Below are 20,004 nucleotides of genomic sequence, written 5' to 3' on the forward strand. Positions count from 1 at the left end.
GCAACAATGCACCTTAAAATTAGAATTCTGCAAACAGCAGCCACTCCAGGAGGGCTGGAAGCTCAGCCTGCCTCTGTGTTCTCTCAGCCTCAGAAAACTTTCAAGAGGTTAATAGGGTTTCAGGGTCAAATTTAAGTCCTCCAGATGGGAAAGAAATACAGTCAAACTAGATATGAACGCTGAGATTCCTACCCCTGAGAGTCCAGATTGGCCCACTGAGCTGAGAAATAGAAGGGGACAGACGAACATGGACCGTTAAAAGTAAAAAATTTTAAATTATGTAAGTAATCCAAATGCATTTTAGACAAATCAGAAAATAGAGTTAAAAAAGCAGATTACAAACTTCTTAACCTGCTACCTCCCTGAGACAGCCACTATCAATATGTTGGAGCAAATCCATGACTCATTATTTTCTCATTATACAAATATCTACTGAGAATCTATTATGAAACTGTAGCAATCAATAATATAACCACAACTCTAATGGAGCTTAGTGTCTATTGGGAAGTCAGCTATTGCCCAACCCTCCCAGACCCTCCTCTGAGTCACATATGAAACAGAGGTTTTTAATTAAAATGAGTCCATATAAAACAGTAGTTCTCAAAGTGTGGTCCCCAGACTAGCGTCAGCTTGTAATTTCTAAATGCAAATTCTCAGGCCCCACCCTACACCCTTTGAACCAGAAATCCGAAGGGTTAGGCCCAGCAATCTGTGTTTTAATCAACACAGGTGATTCTGATAATGTCAAAATCTGAGCACTGGTATAGAAAAATATACCCTGCATCTGGCTTTTCTTATTCAGTGATAAACCATGAACACATTTCCATGTCTCCAAGTATTCTTTCTTACACATTTTAATGGCTGTATAATGTGCTAACCTAGGGCCACTGCTGGGCCACCATTTTCTTGATCATATCTATAATTGGTGTTTTAGTTCCAGTTTTCATTTGTGATGAAAATCATTTTCTTGGTGTACTTTTAGCTTTACTATCTGCTTTCTCACAAATGCACAATATGTACTGATACCCAAGAACGTTCTGCTCTTGAGGACCTACGTGGCCTGAAAAGATTAACAGGGCTGAGAGTTTTGTCTTGGAGACATAGCATGTAGGGATACATTCTGTGTGTGGGTGTCTGTCTGTCTGTCTTTCCCTCCCGTCACATAAAACCAAGCGAGGCCTCAAGAGTTGCTCTTTCTGCCCTAACTTTGCTTTAATGAAGAAGTCAGAAGGAAAAACATAGCAATTGCTATTATTTTTGGCATTCACACCTTTTCCTCCTGGGGGAAACCTTTCAGAACAAGATCAGATATTGACATGGGTGATGAAAACACATAGACCTGACTCACCAGACTGGAGGTTTCAGTTTGAACAACCTCTCTGCTGCCTGGACAGCTTTCCCAACATCATTGGCCAACATGCTGACGTTGAAGAACTGACCCACATCCCAGTAATTGTTCATTTTCTCCAAGCTCCCTTTTCTTCCCAACAAACTGTTCAGCCGGACACCTTAAGAATTTGAATTTTAGATAAAGTTATGAAAAGTCTTCCTAGTTTCCACCATATTATGTAAGCCTTTAGAGGAGAAAATGGGCATTTTATTCGGGCTACTGCCTCAGGTGTGCTATCATACAGTAACTGTTCCTTTTAAAATATAATGTTGGTTATTTGGACATAATTTTTAATGCTGAACTTGTGTTACCAAAGCATATCAACAACTGCAGTCATAAACAGCTTTACCTATTTTCCTTAGCTCCATGGAAGTTTCAAATTGCTGTCCAGCAACTATCAGCAAAACTGCAAGGTTGATTCCTGAATAAAGAGATGGCTGGAGCTCAAACCCTTTGCAATACCTGTAATTACAGAACCACCAAATTCCTATTATATCATTTTATTATGGTAGAGGGAAAAGGGGCAAATACTAGCACAAACCAACCTTCTCATGAACATTTTTACTACTCTAATTTATTGTTTTACAGCTATCCTCCAGCCGCCCATGTTTACTAACAGCCACATGTAGCAGTCAGATAGCTTCTTAAAAATGTCATAATAGGGACTTCCCTGGTGGTCCAGTGGGTAAGACTCCACGCTCCCAATGCAGGGGGCCCGGGTTTGATCCCTGGTTGGGGAACTAGATCCCGCATGCTGCAACTAAGAAGCCCGCATGCTGCAACTAAGAAGCCCACATCCCGCAACTAAAGATCCCGCGTGCCGCAACGAAGATCCAGCAGAGCCAAAATAAATAAATAAATACATACATAAATGTTTTTTAAAATGTCATAATAGCAACACAGTAACTAACACTAGAGAGTTTTAAAATCTTTCTTCAGAGGGTTTAGAGTTTTAAAATAAAAGCCATGATCACCGTATAAAGTAAGGAAACTATATTAAAGGGTACAAAAGAAATTTAAAACCTATTATAATTCTACTCCCAAAAGTAGAACGCAATTTGATGTCCACATATCATTTTTAAAGTTATACTCCATTTGCACATTGAGCATTTTTTATTTCGTGGAAATCACAACAGGAATAGGCTCTTTCTCTGCAGGCAGTCTGTTTGCTTATATCATGAAATGGAATTATTTTTTCATGTATGAAGCAGTACTGCCAAAACCCTGGATCACAAAGAGCAGTGGCATATAAAGTGAGAGAAGGGGGCTTCCCTGGTGGCACAATGGTTAAGAATCCACCTGCCAATACAGAGGACACAGGTTCGAGCCCTGGTCTGGGAAGATCCCACATGCCACAAAGCAATTAAGCCCGTGCGCCACAACTACTGAGCCTGCGCTCTAGAGGCCGTAAGCCACAACTACTGAAGCCCGCATGCCTAGAACCCGTGCTCCGCAACAAGAGAAGCCACCGCAATGAGAAGCCCGCACACCACAACGAAGAGTAGCCCCCGCTCGCCACAACTAGAGAAAGCCCGTGTGCAACGAAGACCCAACGCAGCTAAAAATAAAATAAATAAAATAAATAAATTTATTAAAAACATAATAAAGTGAGAGAAGGGGCAGGGATCTATTACATTAGGATAAAGAACAAGATCCAAAACTGTGAATACCATTTTTATACCAAAAGGTTAACCATACCTTTTTTAATTCTCTTATTTATTCTTTTTTCTATGCATAAAAATTTTCTTTCTCTTCCATGAGCGAGTATGAACATCATGATCAGGAAAAAAAGAATTTGATCAACAAAGTAATGATGTAAAAATTTCTTTTTGTAAACCAGGACTGATTTTATCAGTCGTGTGACAACAGGAAGATCAAACACCAACAAAACATTAAATTGTGGAAGGGAGAACTTATCAGTTAAATCTGACCATAAATCATAAAATCAGTTAAAATCTGATTTTATGAGCTTTGGGGCATGATACAAGTACCCTCAGAGGGACTAGAGGATATCAAGAAAGTCATTCCAACCCTAGTCAACAGAATTCCAATAAAATTGAAACCTCTCCCCCACTCCCCCGGGTATGTCTTGGGGATTTTAAATTCCATATCCTACTGTATTTGATTTTTCATTTTCTTTTACTATGAAAAGTTATCTGGGAAGAGGGCAGAGAGGGTGACTTCTCTGTGCTTCTTATTCACAAATGAAACAGGCCCGGCTTGGGGACAGACAAGTCTTGAACTCGGAGTCAGGACTGCAGTCCCAGGTTTGTGTCTGACCGGCCCCGCGACCTTGGACCAGCCCCTGCCTCTCTGAGCTGCGTGTTCCACATCCCTATCTGAGAGCAAGGTGACCCTCATGGTCTCACCGGAGCCATCATGCCCTGACCAGAAGACTACGCTTTATTTGCTCCTGTATCCACTGCCACGACCTTCTCAAGTGCATGCAGAAGGCTCCTCTGACTTCCTTGAAGGAGCCACTGGCAGTAATTTCCTGACCTGGAGGTTGAATTCTTGGCCATGATGGTGGGAACACAGCTTCCTATTTTGGCTGTACCAAACTTTAATTTCCCTTCCTTTCCCTTCCCTTCAACACCTTGAGTGATTTCTCTTGAGCATACAGTGCACTGGTGCTACTGGGGATTAACTAAGACTAAAACAAGGTCCCCGCCCTCTAAGAACCTATACCGTGATGGAAGTGATAGTATTTTCACTAATTGTGTGTAATTTTCATGAGTGTGGTAACCTAAAACCACACAAATCCAAGTCTAGAGGGACTCACAGAAAACAGAGAGGCTTGAGATGCGGCATGAAGATGGATAGAATTGTAACAGTAGTGATTTAGAAAGGGAACCCCCAGCATAGAAAATGGCAGGAGAAGAGATGGGAGTTTGGGGAGCTCCTAAGGAACTTCAATTTACTTGGACATATATCAGATAGTGGGAAACAGAGCTAGGGGCAGGTTGGAGAAAGTCTGCAAAGCGCCTAGAATGGTGATCTAAGAGTTTGAAGTTTTATTTAATAGGGAGTGGAGAGCCATTTTGGATCTTTGAGCTTTAGGAGGAGTAAACTGTCAATCTATGAAGGACAGACTTTAGAGACACCAAGCAGAGAGCCTACTTGGGATACTGTTCTGGCAAGAGAGCAAAAAAAAAGTGGCGCCAATTAGGGGTGGTGGTGATGGGAAAGGATGGGTAGGGAGTGAGGGAAGACTCACAGAAGGACTGGAATTGGGACCTGACTGTATGGGGAGATAAGTGAGTAAAAGTTATCAAACATTAACCAAAAGTGTATGCCTAGAAGGCTAAAGAATGGTTTAAGAAAGCAAGACAATGGAAGCCATCCCTTGTGGAGAGGAGGAAACGACTTCAGCCTTAGACATGTTGAGTCTTAAATACCAGCACCATCTTGAGGTAGAACAGGTGGGCAAAGAGAGGGGTGATGTGGGGCCAAAGCTTAGGATAGAGGGTGGGCTGGAGATCAACTAAAGGTTCCAAGGTGTGGGAGTGACTGGGATCACCAGGGAAAAGTGTAGATGGAGAGAAGAGGGAAGAGGACAAAGTCCAACGTGTATGGAAGGAAAACAAAGAGGAGGCAGGAGAGGGGGAGAGGAAGCAGTTAGAATTAAATGAGACTGCAGCAGCAATACCAAGAACTCTTGTGATGGAAATGGATGGTGTAGGCTGTTGGCTCTACCTTTAAAATATATCCAGGTTCTGACACCTCATCATTTTCATCACTACTACCCTGGTTCAAGTCCCCATCAGCTCTTCTCTGAATTTCTGCAGTATTCTCCTAACTGTTCCCTGCTTCTGCCCTCACCCATGTGATAGATTATTTAATAACCACAAAGCCCTCCCATCCCACTATGCACACGCCTTTGCCATGTCTCCCACCCACAGGTTGGAGTCTATTTCTCCACCCCTTTGAATCTGGGCTGACCATGTGATTTGCTCTGACCAAGAACATGTGGCAGAACTGACCTTATGTGAGTTCCTGAGCCTTAAGAGGCTTTCTGGCTTCCACATCCACTCTCTGAGAATGCTGCCCACCACGTAAGAGAGCTGGTCTACCAGGATTAGAACTACCCGTTAGAGAATGGAGGCTCACCACCAACAGCCAGCACCAGCTGTCAAGTGTGTATGAGGCCATTTTGGACCTTCCAGCCCTGCTGATTCTCCAGATGACTACAACTTTAGGAGTGAGCTCAGCACTTAAGGAGTGAAATGAGCAGAGGAACTGCCTGGGCAATCCATAGAATCATGAGAAGTCATAAATCACTGTTTTAAGCCATTAAGTTTTGGAGATGCTTGGGGGTTTTTTTTTGGTTTGTTTTTTTGTTTTTTTGGCCAAGCCGTGTGGCTTGCAGAATCTTAGTTCCCCGACCAGGGATTGAACCCAGGGCTTCGGTAGTGAGAGTGCAGAGTCCTAACCACTGGACCACCAGGGAATTCCCTGGAGATGCTTGTTATGCAGCAAATGATAGCTGACACACCCCCTAAAATGTATTCATAACAGTGAGAGTACTCTGGTTAAAATGCATGTCAGATCTTGTCACTCCTCTGCTCAGAATATTCCAGCACTGTATCATCTCACTCAGAGTAAAAGGGTCTTCTCTCCCATTTCCTGCCACTCTCCCCCTTGCTCCTGCCTCATCATCCTTGAGCATGCTCAGCATGCTTCCTCCTCAGGGTCTTTGCCCTTGTTATCCCCTCCTTCTGGAACAGAGTTATCTGCAAGGCTCATTCCCTCATCACCTTTACATCTTTATTCACCTTCACTGACCATCCTATATAAAACTGTAGACAACTCCAGTCCTCCTTTCCCTCGTCCCTGATTAGCTTTTCCCCCTCACCATCAGCTGACATCCTATATATTTTACTGTATTTGTTTGTCTGACTTTCCTTACCAGCAATGCAAGGTCCATGAGGGCATGGATTCGTATCTGCTGTGTCTTTATCCCACCATCTAGAAAGTTACTGGCATGCAGTAAACCCTCAATAAACATTTGTTGAATAAATGAATGAATAAGTAATGAACGGCTCATTGAGAAGATAATGCTATGACGATGGTGGAACAAGGTTCTGGAAGGAGTAGCTGGGAAGGAGTGTGCTGAGCCTCCTCGCCCCTATAAATGAGTGAACTTGTGGAAAGAATGTCACCAGTAGAAAAGCCTATTTCTAACGGTTTCCTTTTGGAAAAAGGAATCTGGAAATTCCCAGACCACATTTATGGCATTTTTTTCACTGCCAGCAAACAGGCAGACACACATATGTAGGGAAAAGACCTGGATCCTTAGCCTGTGCAATTCTATCCTTTGCAAAGATGCACGTGCTACTGACTAGGGCTGAGGGTTTACCACTCAATGGCATTGTCTCGGCTGGCATCATCTTTGCAGTCCGAATCCAAGAAGATGTCCTTGTATATCCTCCCGCAGAGGCAGAACATGTCGGGGGCCGGGTGGTCACAGCTCTGCAGAACCTGGAGCATGACCTGCAGAGCCTTCTCACGATCGCCTGTGCTGTTTCTTCTGAAAGATTCATGTGATAAGATGACAAATGTCTGAATCAAGACACGGGAGTATAGATGCATTCATTCTGTGAAAGGCTTGTGCTTTAGCAGGAAAAAAATCTAAATTATATTTCATTTTTCATATTCAAATGAAAGAACTGCTTAAGATCCACACCAGTAAGACTCATTCAATCATACTCTGTCCTACCTGATCCTTCCTCTTTAAATTACACCTAGACTGTAGATGAAAGCATATGCAGATCAATGTATTTGGAAAGACAGAAAAAAATAATATGGCAGCCTCCTGTCGTTGGATGGGAGAGTAAGGATTTCAGAAGCTAAGCCTGAAGCATGAGGATGAGACAGTTTGACACAAGGTTCTTTTGGAAAAGTGGCAGGTCCCCAAATTCAGAAAGACAAGATGAATTTAGAAATGTACTCTGGCATTTCTTGACCTGAAGTGCCTTGCCATCTTCAAACGGGGAAGGACTCTAGTAATTCCTGTTATACCCATCGGAATAAAAAATTATTTATATATTCATAAATCACAGTCTTCTTTATTATTCCATTATATGGTAAAATTTTCATTTTATGCACAGGAAATGGATTCCTTAGACAGTTGTTAAAATAATTTTTTGCCACAAAATAACTTGAGTTTGCGGCTGTGAAATATTAACAGTGTTCCGTTGAAGGTTTGGAAGCACAGGTCCATCAGAAGTGAGGACTGATTCAATCAACTATGGCTAATGATATTCATATTGTAATATAAAATATTAAACATTATAAAAAGAAATGAAACAACGTCTATGTAATACTGCTGTGGAGAGATCTCCAGAATATCCTGTTAAGACAAGAAAGCAAGATGTTGAACACTGTGCACAGAATGCTACCTTTTTATTAAGAAAAGGGGGGGATGTGAATAAATATATGCATCTGCTTTCATTTTTTCAAAATGGAAGATAAAATAAAAGGTAACAAAAATGGCTACTGATAGGTGGAGGGAAAAAACACAATGAAGGGGGCAGGGACAGATAGAGGTTACACTTCTTGGAATTTGACTTTGAAACTATTGATACATAAGATTTTTACATAATTATAAAAGAAAATGAAATAATTGTGTAAATGTTGCCTAAAGACACTTTGCCAATGAACATACCGTCTGAATTTGCGGCTGGGGCAAAACAAAACAGATGAACCTGTGCATCCGGTTGATGGCTTTACCCACAAAAGAGAGAAACTAATTTATCACATGGCTTAAAAACACAGCAATTCGACTGTATTTTCCTAAGAGGATATAACCTAAGGAAAAAAATATAAATGCAAAGAAATCTTAAATAGTTTCCAGTAATCATACTGTTAGTGATAATACTAATACTGGTATTTTGAAAACGTTATATATTTACAGCATAGAATACAACAAACAATGATGTTAATTTAATATCATGAGGAACCAGATTTTTCAGCATAAGAGATACAAATACAAAATCACAGAAATAAAAATCCTATAGTCCTCAATTTGAATTGAAACATCAGTATGAATTCATGAGGTGGTTTCCCCAGCGCTGTCTACCAAAAAGGCCCAAAGTAATGACCAACTGAGTAGCAATGAGAACCCCCAAGCCCTGACTGGGGTCTGTAAACATTATCTCTCACTAAAGAAACCAGGACTCCTTGAAAGAATCGTTGATTCCAGATATGTCTAAGATGATCCTGGAACATCTTAACACACAAAGAAGCAAAGAAGCTACTAAACTCATATCAAAGACTCAGGAGCCAACCGGAATCAGTTTTTGGCCAAAGAGGGGGCAACTTGAGCGTTAAGAAGAACAATAACTATAAAGTATTGAAACACATCAACTATCACTAAAATTATGAGTTCATAATGATCTTATAAAACCTCACTGGTCACTCTTGGAGGATGCTAACAAACGAATTCATTGTTCTTGAAAACTGATCAAGGCAAAATTAAGCATATAGCTTCCTTTTCCCATACAAACTGTACACCAGGGTAACCAAGTCATTGATGAGTGAACATTTCTCTTTATAAAGTATTTGTGCTAATAACTCAGGAATTAATTATAAAATTCAAATATCACCATTTTACAACCCCTAATGAAATAACGGATCTAGGCAATGATCGCAAGGGCCACTAACATCACAAAAAGAGAAAAAACAGATAAAGTACACAATCAACTATTAAGTATTCTTTAAAAAAAAATCAAACCAATCTAAATAGATATTTCTCCAAAAAAGACATATGGATGGCCAAAAAGCACATAAAAAGATGCTCAACATCGCTAATTATTAGAGAAATGCAAATCAAAACTACAATGAGGTATCACCTCACACCAGTCAGAATGGCCATCATCAAGAAGTCTACAAACAATAAATGCTGGAGAGGGTGTGGAGAAAAGGGAACCCTCTTGCACTGTTGGTGGGAATGTAAATTGGTACAGCCACTATAGAGAACAGTATGGAGGTTCCTTAAAAAGCTAAAAACAGAGTTATCCTATGATCCTGCAATCCCACTCCTGGGCATATATCTGGAGAAAACCGTAATTCAAAAAGATACATGCACCCCTATGTTCATTGCAGCACTATTTACAATAGCCAAGATGTGGAAGCAACCTAAATGTCCATTGACAGAGGAACGGATAAAGAAGATGTGGTACATATATATGATGGAATATTACTCAGCCATAAAAAAGAAAGAAATAATGCCATTTGCAGCAACATGGATGGACCTAGAGATTATCATACTAAGTGAAATAAGTCAGACAGAGAAAGACAAATATATGATCGCTCATATATGGAATCTAATTTTAAAAAATGATACAAATGAACTTATTTACAAAACAGAAACAGACTTACAGATCTTGAAATCAACCTTATGGTTACCAAAGGGGAAACATGGGGCAGGGAGGGATAAATAAGCGTTTGGGATTAACAAACACACACTACTATATATAAGATAGATAACCAACAAGGACCTACTGTATAGCACAGGGAACTCTGCTCAATATTCTGTAATAACCTATATGGGAAAAGAATCTGAAAAAGAATGGATATATATATATATGTATAACTGAATCACTTTGCTGTACACCTGAAACACAATATTGTAAATCAACTATACTCCAATATAAAATAAAAATTAAATTAAAAAAATCAAACCAGAACCTGAAATAAGCATCCAGATTTAACTACCAACTTACGGGTATTGGTGGAGGGAGGGATTTACTAAATTACACCACAGGGATATGATCAGCAAAATCCAGAAATTTGGAAATTCTACAGGACAAATGGCTTCTTTAACAAATAAATAATAAGGAAAAGAAAAAATAAGAGAAGGAGAAAAGTTGATAAGACTTAAGAGTCATATCAACCAAACGCAATGTGTAGACTTTGCCTGGATCATGTCAAACCAACCCACTGTAAAAAAAAAAAAAAAAAAAAAAAAAAAAAAGACACAGACAGGTAGACACACACACACACAATCTGGAAAATTTGAAAACTGATATTAAGGAATTACTGTCAATTTTTAGTATGATAACATAATCATGATTATGTTTTACAAAAGTCATTAACCTTTAGGGACACACACCGAAATATCTAGAGTTGAAATGGCATGTCTTTGTTTCATAATTAACCCAGTGTTGCAGTAGAGGGAGTGGGTGCGAGTGAGCGGGAAACAAAACTGGCTTGTGATGATAATTACTGAAGTGGATACGGGATAAACGGGGGTTTGTTATATTATTCCTTACTTTTGAATGTATTTGAAATTTATATAATAAAAAAGGAAAAGGTACTCATCCTGACTCAACAATTCTACTTCTGGAATCTATAATATAGAAATAATTATACACACACACACACTCTCAAGAATTTTTGAACAAATGTTTATCATGGCATTGTTCATAACAGTGAAAAACTAGAGACGATCCAAATGTCCATTAACAGAAGAGTGGTAAAATATATTTTGTAACAACCAAACTACGGAATATCATGCAACCCTTGGAAAGAGACAAATCCGTATGTAATTATGTAGAAGAACGTCCATAATAGTTCATGGGAAAAAAAATTGCTGAACTAAATGAATAGCATGATCCCACTCTTTGCAGTAAACTCTATTTACATATAAGTTTATGTGCAGAGACAAAAGTCTGGAAGGATACACATTAAATTGTTCAAAAAATCATTGTTGAGATTTGTACAAGGTGTTCTTGTGTTTATTTTACTAATAACTATTCTAATAAAGGAATAAAGAGATTATTCTTTTTAGTTTCTTGGCAATTTTACAACAGGCTCTTTTTTGCTTTCTTTCCTGAGGACCTGTACCTGAAAAGACTACTACGTCATCCAAGAAGACAGATTAGTACCTAAAACACCTTTCTCAACTGGGGTCCTGCTAGAGAATTAAGCCCTAGAGAAAATTATTTGATTATTTGAGTGACTATTTTCTCCATTCTCCCAAGGATGGTACACAGCTAGCCCCATTAAGGATGAATAAGAGAGCTCATTCAATTGATACAATGAAGGCCTTAGGGCATTAGGGCTTAATTCTCTTGCAGAACCCAACCTGGGCTGAGAAGGGCTAATCCAGACACTTGGCATCCTTCTGGACGCCTGCAATAATTAAGCCTCTATTTCAACTCAGACTTTTTCTATTTTCTACCTTGGTCTTGTTCTAATACGTTGGATCCTTCCTCTCTTTGGCCACAGAATCCAACTTTACCAACCTACGAACAAGACCTGTTGATAAGCAACTCACCCATGATATTCTTTAATTTTTAAAAGCCAACAGCTACCAACTCAACTCTAATTTACTAAAGCATTCAAATAATTTCTAGAGTCTGTGGCGAGAAAATGAAAAAGATTGAAACTTTAACGAGGTACAAAATTTCTATACCTGTTATGAGCCAACTTTTGAGGTGCGAAATATTCAGGATTCTGAAAAGATGTACTTAACTCTTTTAAATGCTTAATTATTGATCTGAGTTCAGGTTTGTTTGGTTGGTTTTCTTTAGACCAATTACATCAAGATTTCCCTTGAATTTTTTCATTAACTTGAAACGTACCCCTGTTACTCAAAACAAAAGGTCTTTTGAGGATAAACAAAACAAAAAAATCAAACATTTGCAAAGAGTGAAAAGCAAAGGGATTTTCAGCTTAAAAGCCACTCTGAGACAGGTTCTAAATATCTAATCCCTTTAGTGGTTAATAATCAGTTTTCAGGTCTGCTTATAATTTTCAGATCCCAAAGTATCCAAGAACAAGCCTATAGATAAATACTCCTGTGTGTAATCACTCCAGCCACATCCATTTCTGATAACAAGGCCATTTCACAATTTAAGAGAGGAAGTTAACTAAGACAGTGGGGTCTCAACCTTGCCTGCGTATTAGAATGACCTGGGGAGCTTTGAAAACCTTGGTGTCCAGGCTGTACCTCAGACCAATTAAATTAATCTCTGGAGATGGGATTCAGGCATCAGTGTCTAATCCTGGACATTCTGATTCAGTAGGTCTGCATCATTGCTAAAACCACTGATCAATTCTCAGCCCTTCTCTTCTCTGACCTATCAACAGCATTCGACAGTTGAGCACTCCATCCTCCTTGGACCACCTTCTTTATTCGGCTTGCAGGATACCATACTTTCCTGATTTTCCTTCTACTTCAGTCTAATTTTCTGGTTCCTAGTCACCTCTCTGATCTTTCAACATTGGAGTGTCCCTAGGCACAACGCTTGGACTTTTCCTCTTCATCAGAAACTACATCAGATCCCTTGGTGATATCATCCAGTATCATGATTTTCCAAACCATCTATATTCTGATGACACCCACATTTCTCTCTGCAGCCTAGAGTGCTCCCCTAAACTCCAGACTTACATATCCATTGCCTTCTTGGCATCTCGCTTGCATGTCTAATACCTCAAACTTAACATGTCCAAAATGAAACTCCTGACTGTCCCATCAAACCTATTCTTCTCACAGTCTTTTCCATCTTATTAATAATGGCCAATCCATTCTTCCTATTATTCATGCCAAAACTTTGGAGTCATGCTTCATTCCTCTAACACCCTTTGTTCAATCAACAAAACCTGTTGGCTTTTATTTTAAACCATATCCAAAACTGGCCTATTCCTCATGAAATCCACAAGGACCACCCTGGTCCAAGTAACCATCATTTTCTGTGTCCACCCTTGCCCTTCTGTAATCTATTTTCAACACAGCAGTCCAAGTGATCCTGCTAAACTCTAAGTCAGATCATGTCTCTCAAAACTCTCCATACAAATCATATATCTGATAAGAGGTTAACATCCCAAATATATAAAGAACCCATACAACTCAATAGCAAAAAAAAAGAACCTCAAAATCTGATTTAAAAATGCACAGAGGATCTAACAAACATTTTTTGAAAGAAGGCATGCAGATAGCTAACAGGTACATGAAAAGATGCTCAACATCATTAGTCATCAGGGAAATGCAAAAACAATGAGATATTACCTCACACCTGTTAGAATGGCTATCATCAAAAAGACAAGAGATAACAAGTGTTAATGAGGATGTGGAGAAAAGGGAACTCTTGTGTACTGCTGGTAGGATTATAAATTGGTACAGCCATTATGGAAAAACAGTATGGAGGTTTCCCAAAAAATTAAAAATAGAACTACCCTATGATCCAACAATTCCACTTCTGGGCATTTATCCAAAGGAAACAAAGGTACTAACTCAAAAAGATATCTACACCCCCATGTTCATTGCACCATTATTTACAATAGCCAAGACATGGAAAAACCTAAGTGTCCACAGATAGATAAACTGGATAAAGAAAATGCAGTGTGTGTGTGTGTGTGTGTGTGTGTACACACACACACACGTTCACAATTAACTATTATTCAGCTATAAAAAAGAAAGGAATCTTGTCATTTGCAACAACATGGATGGACCTTGAGGGCATCATGCTAAGTGAAGTAAGCCAGATAGAGAAAGGAAAATACTGTATAATCTCACTTATATGTGGAATCTAAAAACAAAAACAAAACTGAATTCATAGGTATAAAGAAAAGACTGGTGTGCCAGAGGGAGGGGGTGGGAGGTGGGCAAAATGGGTTAAGTAGGTCAAGAGTACAAACTTCCAGTTATAAAATAAATAAGTCTTGGGGATGTAATGTACAGCATGATGACTATAATTAATAATACTGTATTTGTATATTTGCAAATTGCTGAGAGAGATCTTAAAAGTTCTCATAAGAAAAATTTTTTCAACTATGTGAGGTGATGTATGTTAACTAGAATTACTGTGATCATTTCACAGTATATACATATATTGAATCATTATGCGGTACACCTGAAACTAATATAATATTATATGCCAATTACATCTCAAAAAAAAATCCCTCCAGTGGCTCCCATCTCAGAGCAAATGCCAATTCTCTTATAATGCCCTACAAGGTTCAAGGTTCTATAAGATCTGGTTTCCAGTTATTTCTCCAACCTCATCTCTTAACATCCACCCTTCTCCCCCCACCATCAGCTACTCTGCTCCAGCTGCACAAGCCGCTCTGATGTTTCACGTGCTGATGCCTCTACCTGGAATGCTCTTCCCCCACATGTTTACACAGTATGTTCCCTCATCTCTTTTTGATCTTTTCTCCAAGTTACTCTCTAGTAAGTGAGGTCTTCTCTGAGCATTCAACTTATAACCGCAATCTCCCTGTCCCACTAGCCTTCCTTATCACCCTAACCTGTTTTAATAATTTTACTTATTTTTAAATTATCTCTCCCCATTTGAGAATATAAGCTCCAAGATGGAAGGATTTTGTTGTCTGGTCTGTTTTCTGCTGTGCCCCAGTGCTTAGAACTGGATCTGCTCAAAAAAAAAAAAAAAGTCTATTAAATGAATGACAAACTGAGCAGGACTAAATGTACTGACATGGAAAGATCTCCAAGCACTGATTGCTAAGTGAACAAAGAAAATAACAGAACATATCCTGTATGGTCTTGTATTTGAAAAACCCTGCAGTATGACATAGTTTAATAGTATGTAAACACATACAAAATTGTCTGAAAGGACATACACCGAACTGACAAAAGAGGTTACTTCTGGAATATGAGTGGGATCAGAGATGAGAGTTACAAGGCACAACTACCTTAAATGGTTTTTTTTTTGATTTTTCACAAGAATATATAAACATATTCATATATTATTTACACAATAAAATGCACAGAGTAAAAACAGAATACTGGACTGGGAATCATATAAAGCTAGAGTCTGGTTATTTTCACACATGTACTACCCATCTGAACTTGGAGCAAGTTAATTGCCCTTTCTGTGCCCCAGTTCTTCACTTGGAAAGTATGTTTGACTTTGCTTACCTCACAAGGTTACTGTGAGCTACAGGTCTGCCAGAGCATTGAGTTGTCACTAACCATCCTGTCTGCCTATCCATCTTTTCTATACTGTGTGTCTATGAGAGAAAGTTCATGGGGTGGGAGACAGAGTTCCAAAAAAACCTTTCTTCTAAGCCAGCCCTAAGAATTAACAAGTAAAAGGTCTCATTAGACCAGTGTCCTTTCTAGAACAAACTGTTTCTTAGGTTGCCCATCAAAAACCTTTTAAGAGACTTCCGCTTCCAATTAGGATGTAGAAGAAGGTGAAAGGCCTTCAACTCCTTTGGTAACAATAAAAATCCAGACAAAACAAAAATTATACTGAATGGAAGGAAGAACATCCTTGATTAAATGAATTCTAGAGAAAAATGAACCTTTCAGATGTGAGCGGAGAGCCGCGATAGCTTCCATATTTGGGTGCAGTGTCTAGGTACTGATGAATGGAAGAGAGAGCCTTTCATAGAGAAACGTCACAAGGACAAGGAGAAAATCAGCCAAGCTTTAAACAATATTATGGGCTGATGGGACAGAATGGGATCTGGAAGGGCCCCCAAGCAAACACAGATCACTTAGTGTAATAATTCTCACACCTACCCCCTGAATTTTGCCAAGGAAGCCACAGTGAAGAAAAGGCTCAAAAGTAGAAGGATACCACAAAAATTGTCACAGCACTCAGATTTGGGGCCCTGCAAAAACTGAATCTAAAGATTTCAGAAATATCAGCAAAAACCTTCTCTGCTCAAATACTGACAGGATCAAAAAGGCAGCAGAGGGGCAAGAGGTTGGGGTTTGGGCTAATCACAAGTAAACTAAGTCTAACTAAAAGGAGGGCCCAGGAGGAGCTTCAAGATGGCGGAAGAGTAAGATGCAGAGATCACCTTCCTCCCCACAAATACATCAGAGATACATCTACATGTGGAACAACCCCTACAGAACACCTACTGAACACTGGCAGAAGACCTCAGACCTCCCAAAAGGCAAGAAACTCCCCACTACCTGGGCAGGGCAAAAGAAAAAAGAAAAAACAGAGACAAAAGAATAGGGACGGGACCTGTGCCAGTGGGAGGGAGCTGTGAAGGAGGAAAGGTTTCCACACACTAGGAAGGCCCTTCGCGGGCGGAGACTGCAGCTGGCAGAGGGGGAAGCTTCGGAGTCACGGAGGAGAGCGCAGCCACAGGGGTGCGGAGGGCACAGTGGAGAGATTCCCGCACAGAGGATCGGTGCCGACCAGCACTCACCAGCCTGAGAGGCTTGTCTGCTCACCCGCCGGGGCGGGCGGGGCTGGGAGCTGAGGCTCGGGCTTCGGTCGGATCCCAGGGAGAGGACTGGAGTTGGCTGCGTGAACACAGCCTGAAGGGGTTAGTGCGCCACAGCTAGCCGGGAGGGAGTCCGGGAAAAAGTCTGCAGCTGCCGAAGAGGCAAGAGACTTTTTCTTGCCTCTTTGTTTCCCGGTGCGCGAGGAGAGGGGATTAAGAGCGCTGCTTAAAGGAGCTCCAGAGACGGGCGCGAGCCGCGGTTATCAGCGCGGACCCCAGAGACGGGCATGAGACATTAAGGCTGCTGCTGCTGCCACCAAGAAGCCTGTGTGCGAGCACAGGTCACTCTCCACACCGCCCCTCCCGGGAGCCTGTGCAGCCCGCCACTGCCAGGGTCCCGTGATCCAGGGACAACTTCCCCGGGAAAACGCACGGTGTGCCTCAGGCTGGTGCAACGTCACGCCGGCCTCTGCCGCCGCAGGCTCGCCCCGCCTCCTCCGTACCCCTCCCTCCCCCCGGCCTGAGTGAGCCAGAGCCCCCGAAGCAGCTGCTCCTTTAACCCCGTCCTGTGTGAACGAAGAACAGACGCCCTCAGGCGACCTACATGCAGAGGCGGGGCCAGATCCGAAGCTGAACCCTGGGAGCTGTGCGAACAAAGAAGAGAAAGGGAAATCTCTCCCAGCAGCCTCAGGAGCAGCGGATTAAATCTTCACAATCAACTTGATGTACCTGCATCTGTGGATACCTGAATACACAATGAATCATCCCAAACTGAGGAGGTGGACTTTGGGAGCAACGATATATATATTTTTTCCCTTTTTCTCTTTTTGTCAGTGTGTATGCATATGCTTCTGTGTGTGATTTTGTCTGTACAGCTTTGCTTTTACCATTTGTCCTAGGGTTCTGTCTGTCTGGTTTTTTTACTTAAAAAATTTTTTCTTAATAATTGTTTTTTATTTTAATAAACTTATTTTATTTTATTTTATCTTCTTCTTTCTTTCTTTTTTTTCTCCCTTTTATTCTGAGCCATGTGGAGGACAGGCTCTCGGTGCTCCAGCCAGGCATCAGGGCTGTGCCACTGAGGTGGGAGAGCCAAGTTCAGGACACTGGTCCACAAGAGACCTCCCAGCTCCACGTAATATTAAACGGCGAAAATCTCCCAGAGATCTCCATCTAAACACCAAGACCCAGCTCCACTCAACGACCAGCAAGCTACAGTGCAGGACACCCTATGCCAAACAACTAGCAAGACAGGAAAACAACCCCACCCATTAGCAGAGACGCTGCCTAAAATCATAATAAGGTCACAGACACCCCAAAACACACCACCAGATGCAGACCTGCCCACCAGAAAGACAAGATCCAGCCTCATCCACCAGAACACAGGCACTAGTCCCCTCCACCAGGAAGCCTACACAACCCACTGAACCAACCTTAGCCACTGGGGACAGACACCAAAAACAACGGCAACTACGAACCTGCAGCCTGCAAAAAGGAGACCTCAAACACAGTAAGTGAAGCAAAATGAGAAGACAGAGAAACACACAGCAGATGAAGGAGCAAGGCAAAAACCCACCAGACGTAACAAATGAAGAGGAAATAGGCAGTCTACCTGAAAAAGAATTCCGAATAATGAGAGTAAAGATGATCCAAAATCTTGGAAATAGAATGGAGAAAATACAAGACACGTTTAACAAGGACCTAGAAGAACTAAAGAGCAAACAAACAGTGATGAACAACACAGTAAATGAAATTAAAGATTCTCTAGACGGGATCAATAGCAGAAAAACTGAGGCAGAAGAACGGATAAGTGACCTGGAAGATAAAATCGTGGAAATAACTACTGCAGAGCAGAAGAAAGAAAAAAGAATGAAAAGAATTGAGGACAGTCTCAGAGACCTCTGGGACAACATTAAACGCACCAACATTCGAATTATAGGGGTCCCAGAAGAAGAAGAGAAAAAGAAAGGGACTGAGAAAATATTTGAAGAGATTATAGTTGAAAACTTCCCTAATATGGGAAAGGAAATAGTTAATCAAGTCCAGGAAGCACAGAGAGTCCCATACAGGATAAATCCAAGGAGAAACACGCCAAGACACATATTAATCAAACTATCAAAAATTAAATACAAAGAAAAAATATTAAAAGCAGCAAGGGAAAACCAACAAGTAACACATAAGGGAATTCCCATAAGGTTAACAGCTGATCTTTGAGCAGAAACTCTGCAAGCCAGAAGGGAGTGGCAGGACATATTTAAAGTGATGAAGGACAAAAACCTACAACCAAGATTACTCTACCCAGCAAGGATCTCATTCAGATTTGATGGAGAAATTAAAACCTTTACAGACAAGCAAAAGCTGACAGAGTTCAGCACCACCAAACTAGCTTTACAACAAATGCTAAAGGAACTTCTCTAGGCAAGAAACACAAGAGGAGGAAAACACCGACAATAACAAACCCAAAACATTTAAGAAAATGGGAATAGGAACATACATATCAATAATTACCTTAAATGTAAATGGATTAAATGCTCCCAGACACAAACTGGCTGAATGGATACAAAAACAAGACCCATATATACGCTGTCTACAAGAGACCCACTTCAGACCTAGGGACACGTACAGACTGAAAGTGAGGGGAAGGAAAAAGATATTCCATGCAAATGGAAATCAAAAGAAAGCTGGAGTAGCAATTCTCATATCAGACAAAATAGATTTTAAAATAAAGCCTATTACAAGAGACAAAGAAGGACACTATATAATGATCAAGGGATCGATCCAAGAGGAAGGTATAACAATTGTAAACATTTATGCACCCAACATAGGAGCACCTCAATACATAAGGCAAATACTAACAGCTATAAAAGGGGAAATCGACAGTAACACAATCATAGTAGGGGACTTTAACACCCCAGTTTCACCAATGGACAGATCATTCAAAATGAAAATAAATAAGGAAACACAAGCTTTAAATGATACATTAAACAAGATGGACTTAATTGATATTTATAGGACATTCCACCCAAAAACAACAGAATACACATTTTTCTCAAGTGCTCATGGAACATTCTCCAGGATCGATCATATCTTGGGTCACAAATCAAGCCTTGGTAAATTTAAGAAAATTGAAATCGTATCAAGTATCTTTTCCGACCACAATGCTATGAGACTAGATATCAATTACAGGAAAAGATCTGTAAAAAATACAAATACATGGAGGTTAAACAATACACTACTTAATAACCAAGTGATCACTGAAGAAATCAAAGGGGAAATCAAAAAATACCTAGAAACAAATGACAATGGAGACACGATGACCCAAAACCTATGGGATGCAGCAAAAGCAGTTGTAAGAGGGAAGTTTATAGCAATACAATCCTACCTTAAGAAACAAGAAATACCTCAAATAAACAACCAAACCTTACCCTAAAGCAATTAGAGAAAGAAGAACAAAA

At 40.3% G+C, this 20,004-nt stretch overlaps 1 protein-coding gene across 1 annotated transcript in view; it reads right to left on the reverse strand.

Moving 5' to 3' along the window:
* The window catches only part of MAP3K15 (mitogen-activated protein kinase kinase kinase 15), a 148,330-nt gene that overhangs the window by 50,309 nt on the left and 78,017 nt on the right, over nucleotides 1-20,004 (reverse strand). The window contains exons 7-9 of the mRNA XM_036839721.1: nucleotides 6,750-6,920; nucleotides 1,740-1,852; nucleotides 1,349-1,508 (exon numbers count right to left, since the gene is read on the reverse strand). Coding sequence (XP_036695616.1) covers nucleotides 1,349-1,508; nucleotides 1,740-1,852; nucleotides 6,750-6,920 — 444 coding nt within the window. The remainder of the gene's footprint in view (nucleotides 1-1,348; nucleotides 1,509-1,739; nucleotides 1,853-6,749; nucleotides 6,921-20,004) is intronic.

Source organism: Balaenoptera musculus, chromosome X (genome assembly GCF_009873245.2).
Source record: "Balaenoptera musculus isolate JJ_BM4_2016_0621 chromosome X, mBalMus1.pri.v3, whole genome shotgun sequence".
Taxonomy (NCBI): Eukaryota; Metazoa; Chordata; class Mammalia; order Artiodactyla; family Balaenopteridae; genus Balaenoptera; species Balaenoptera musculus.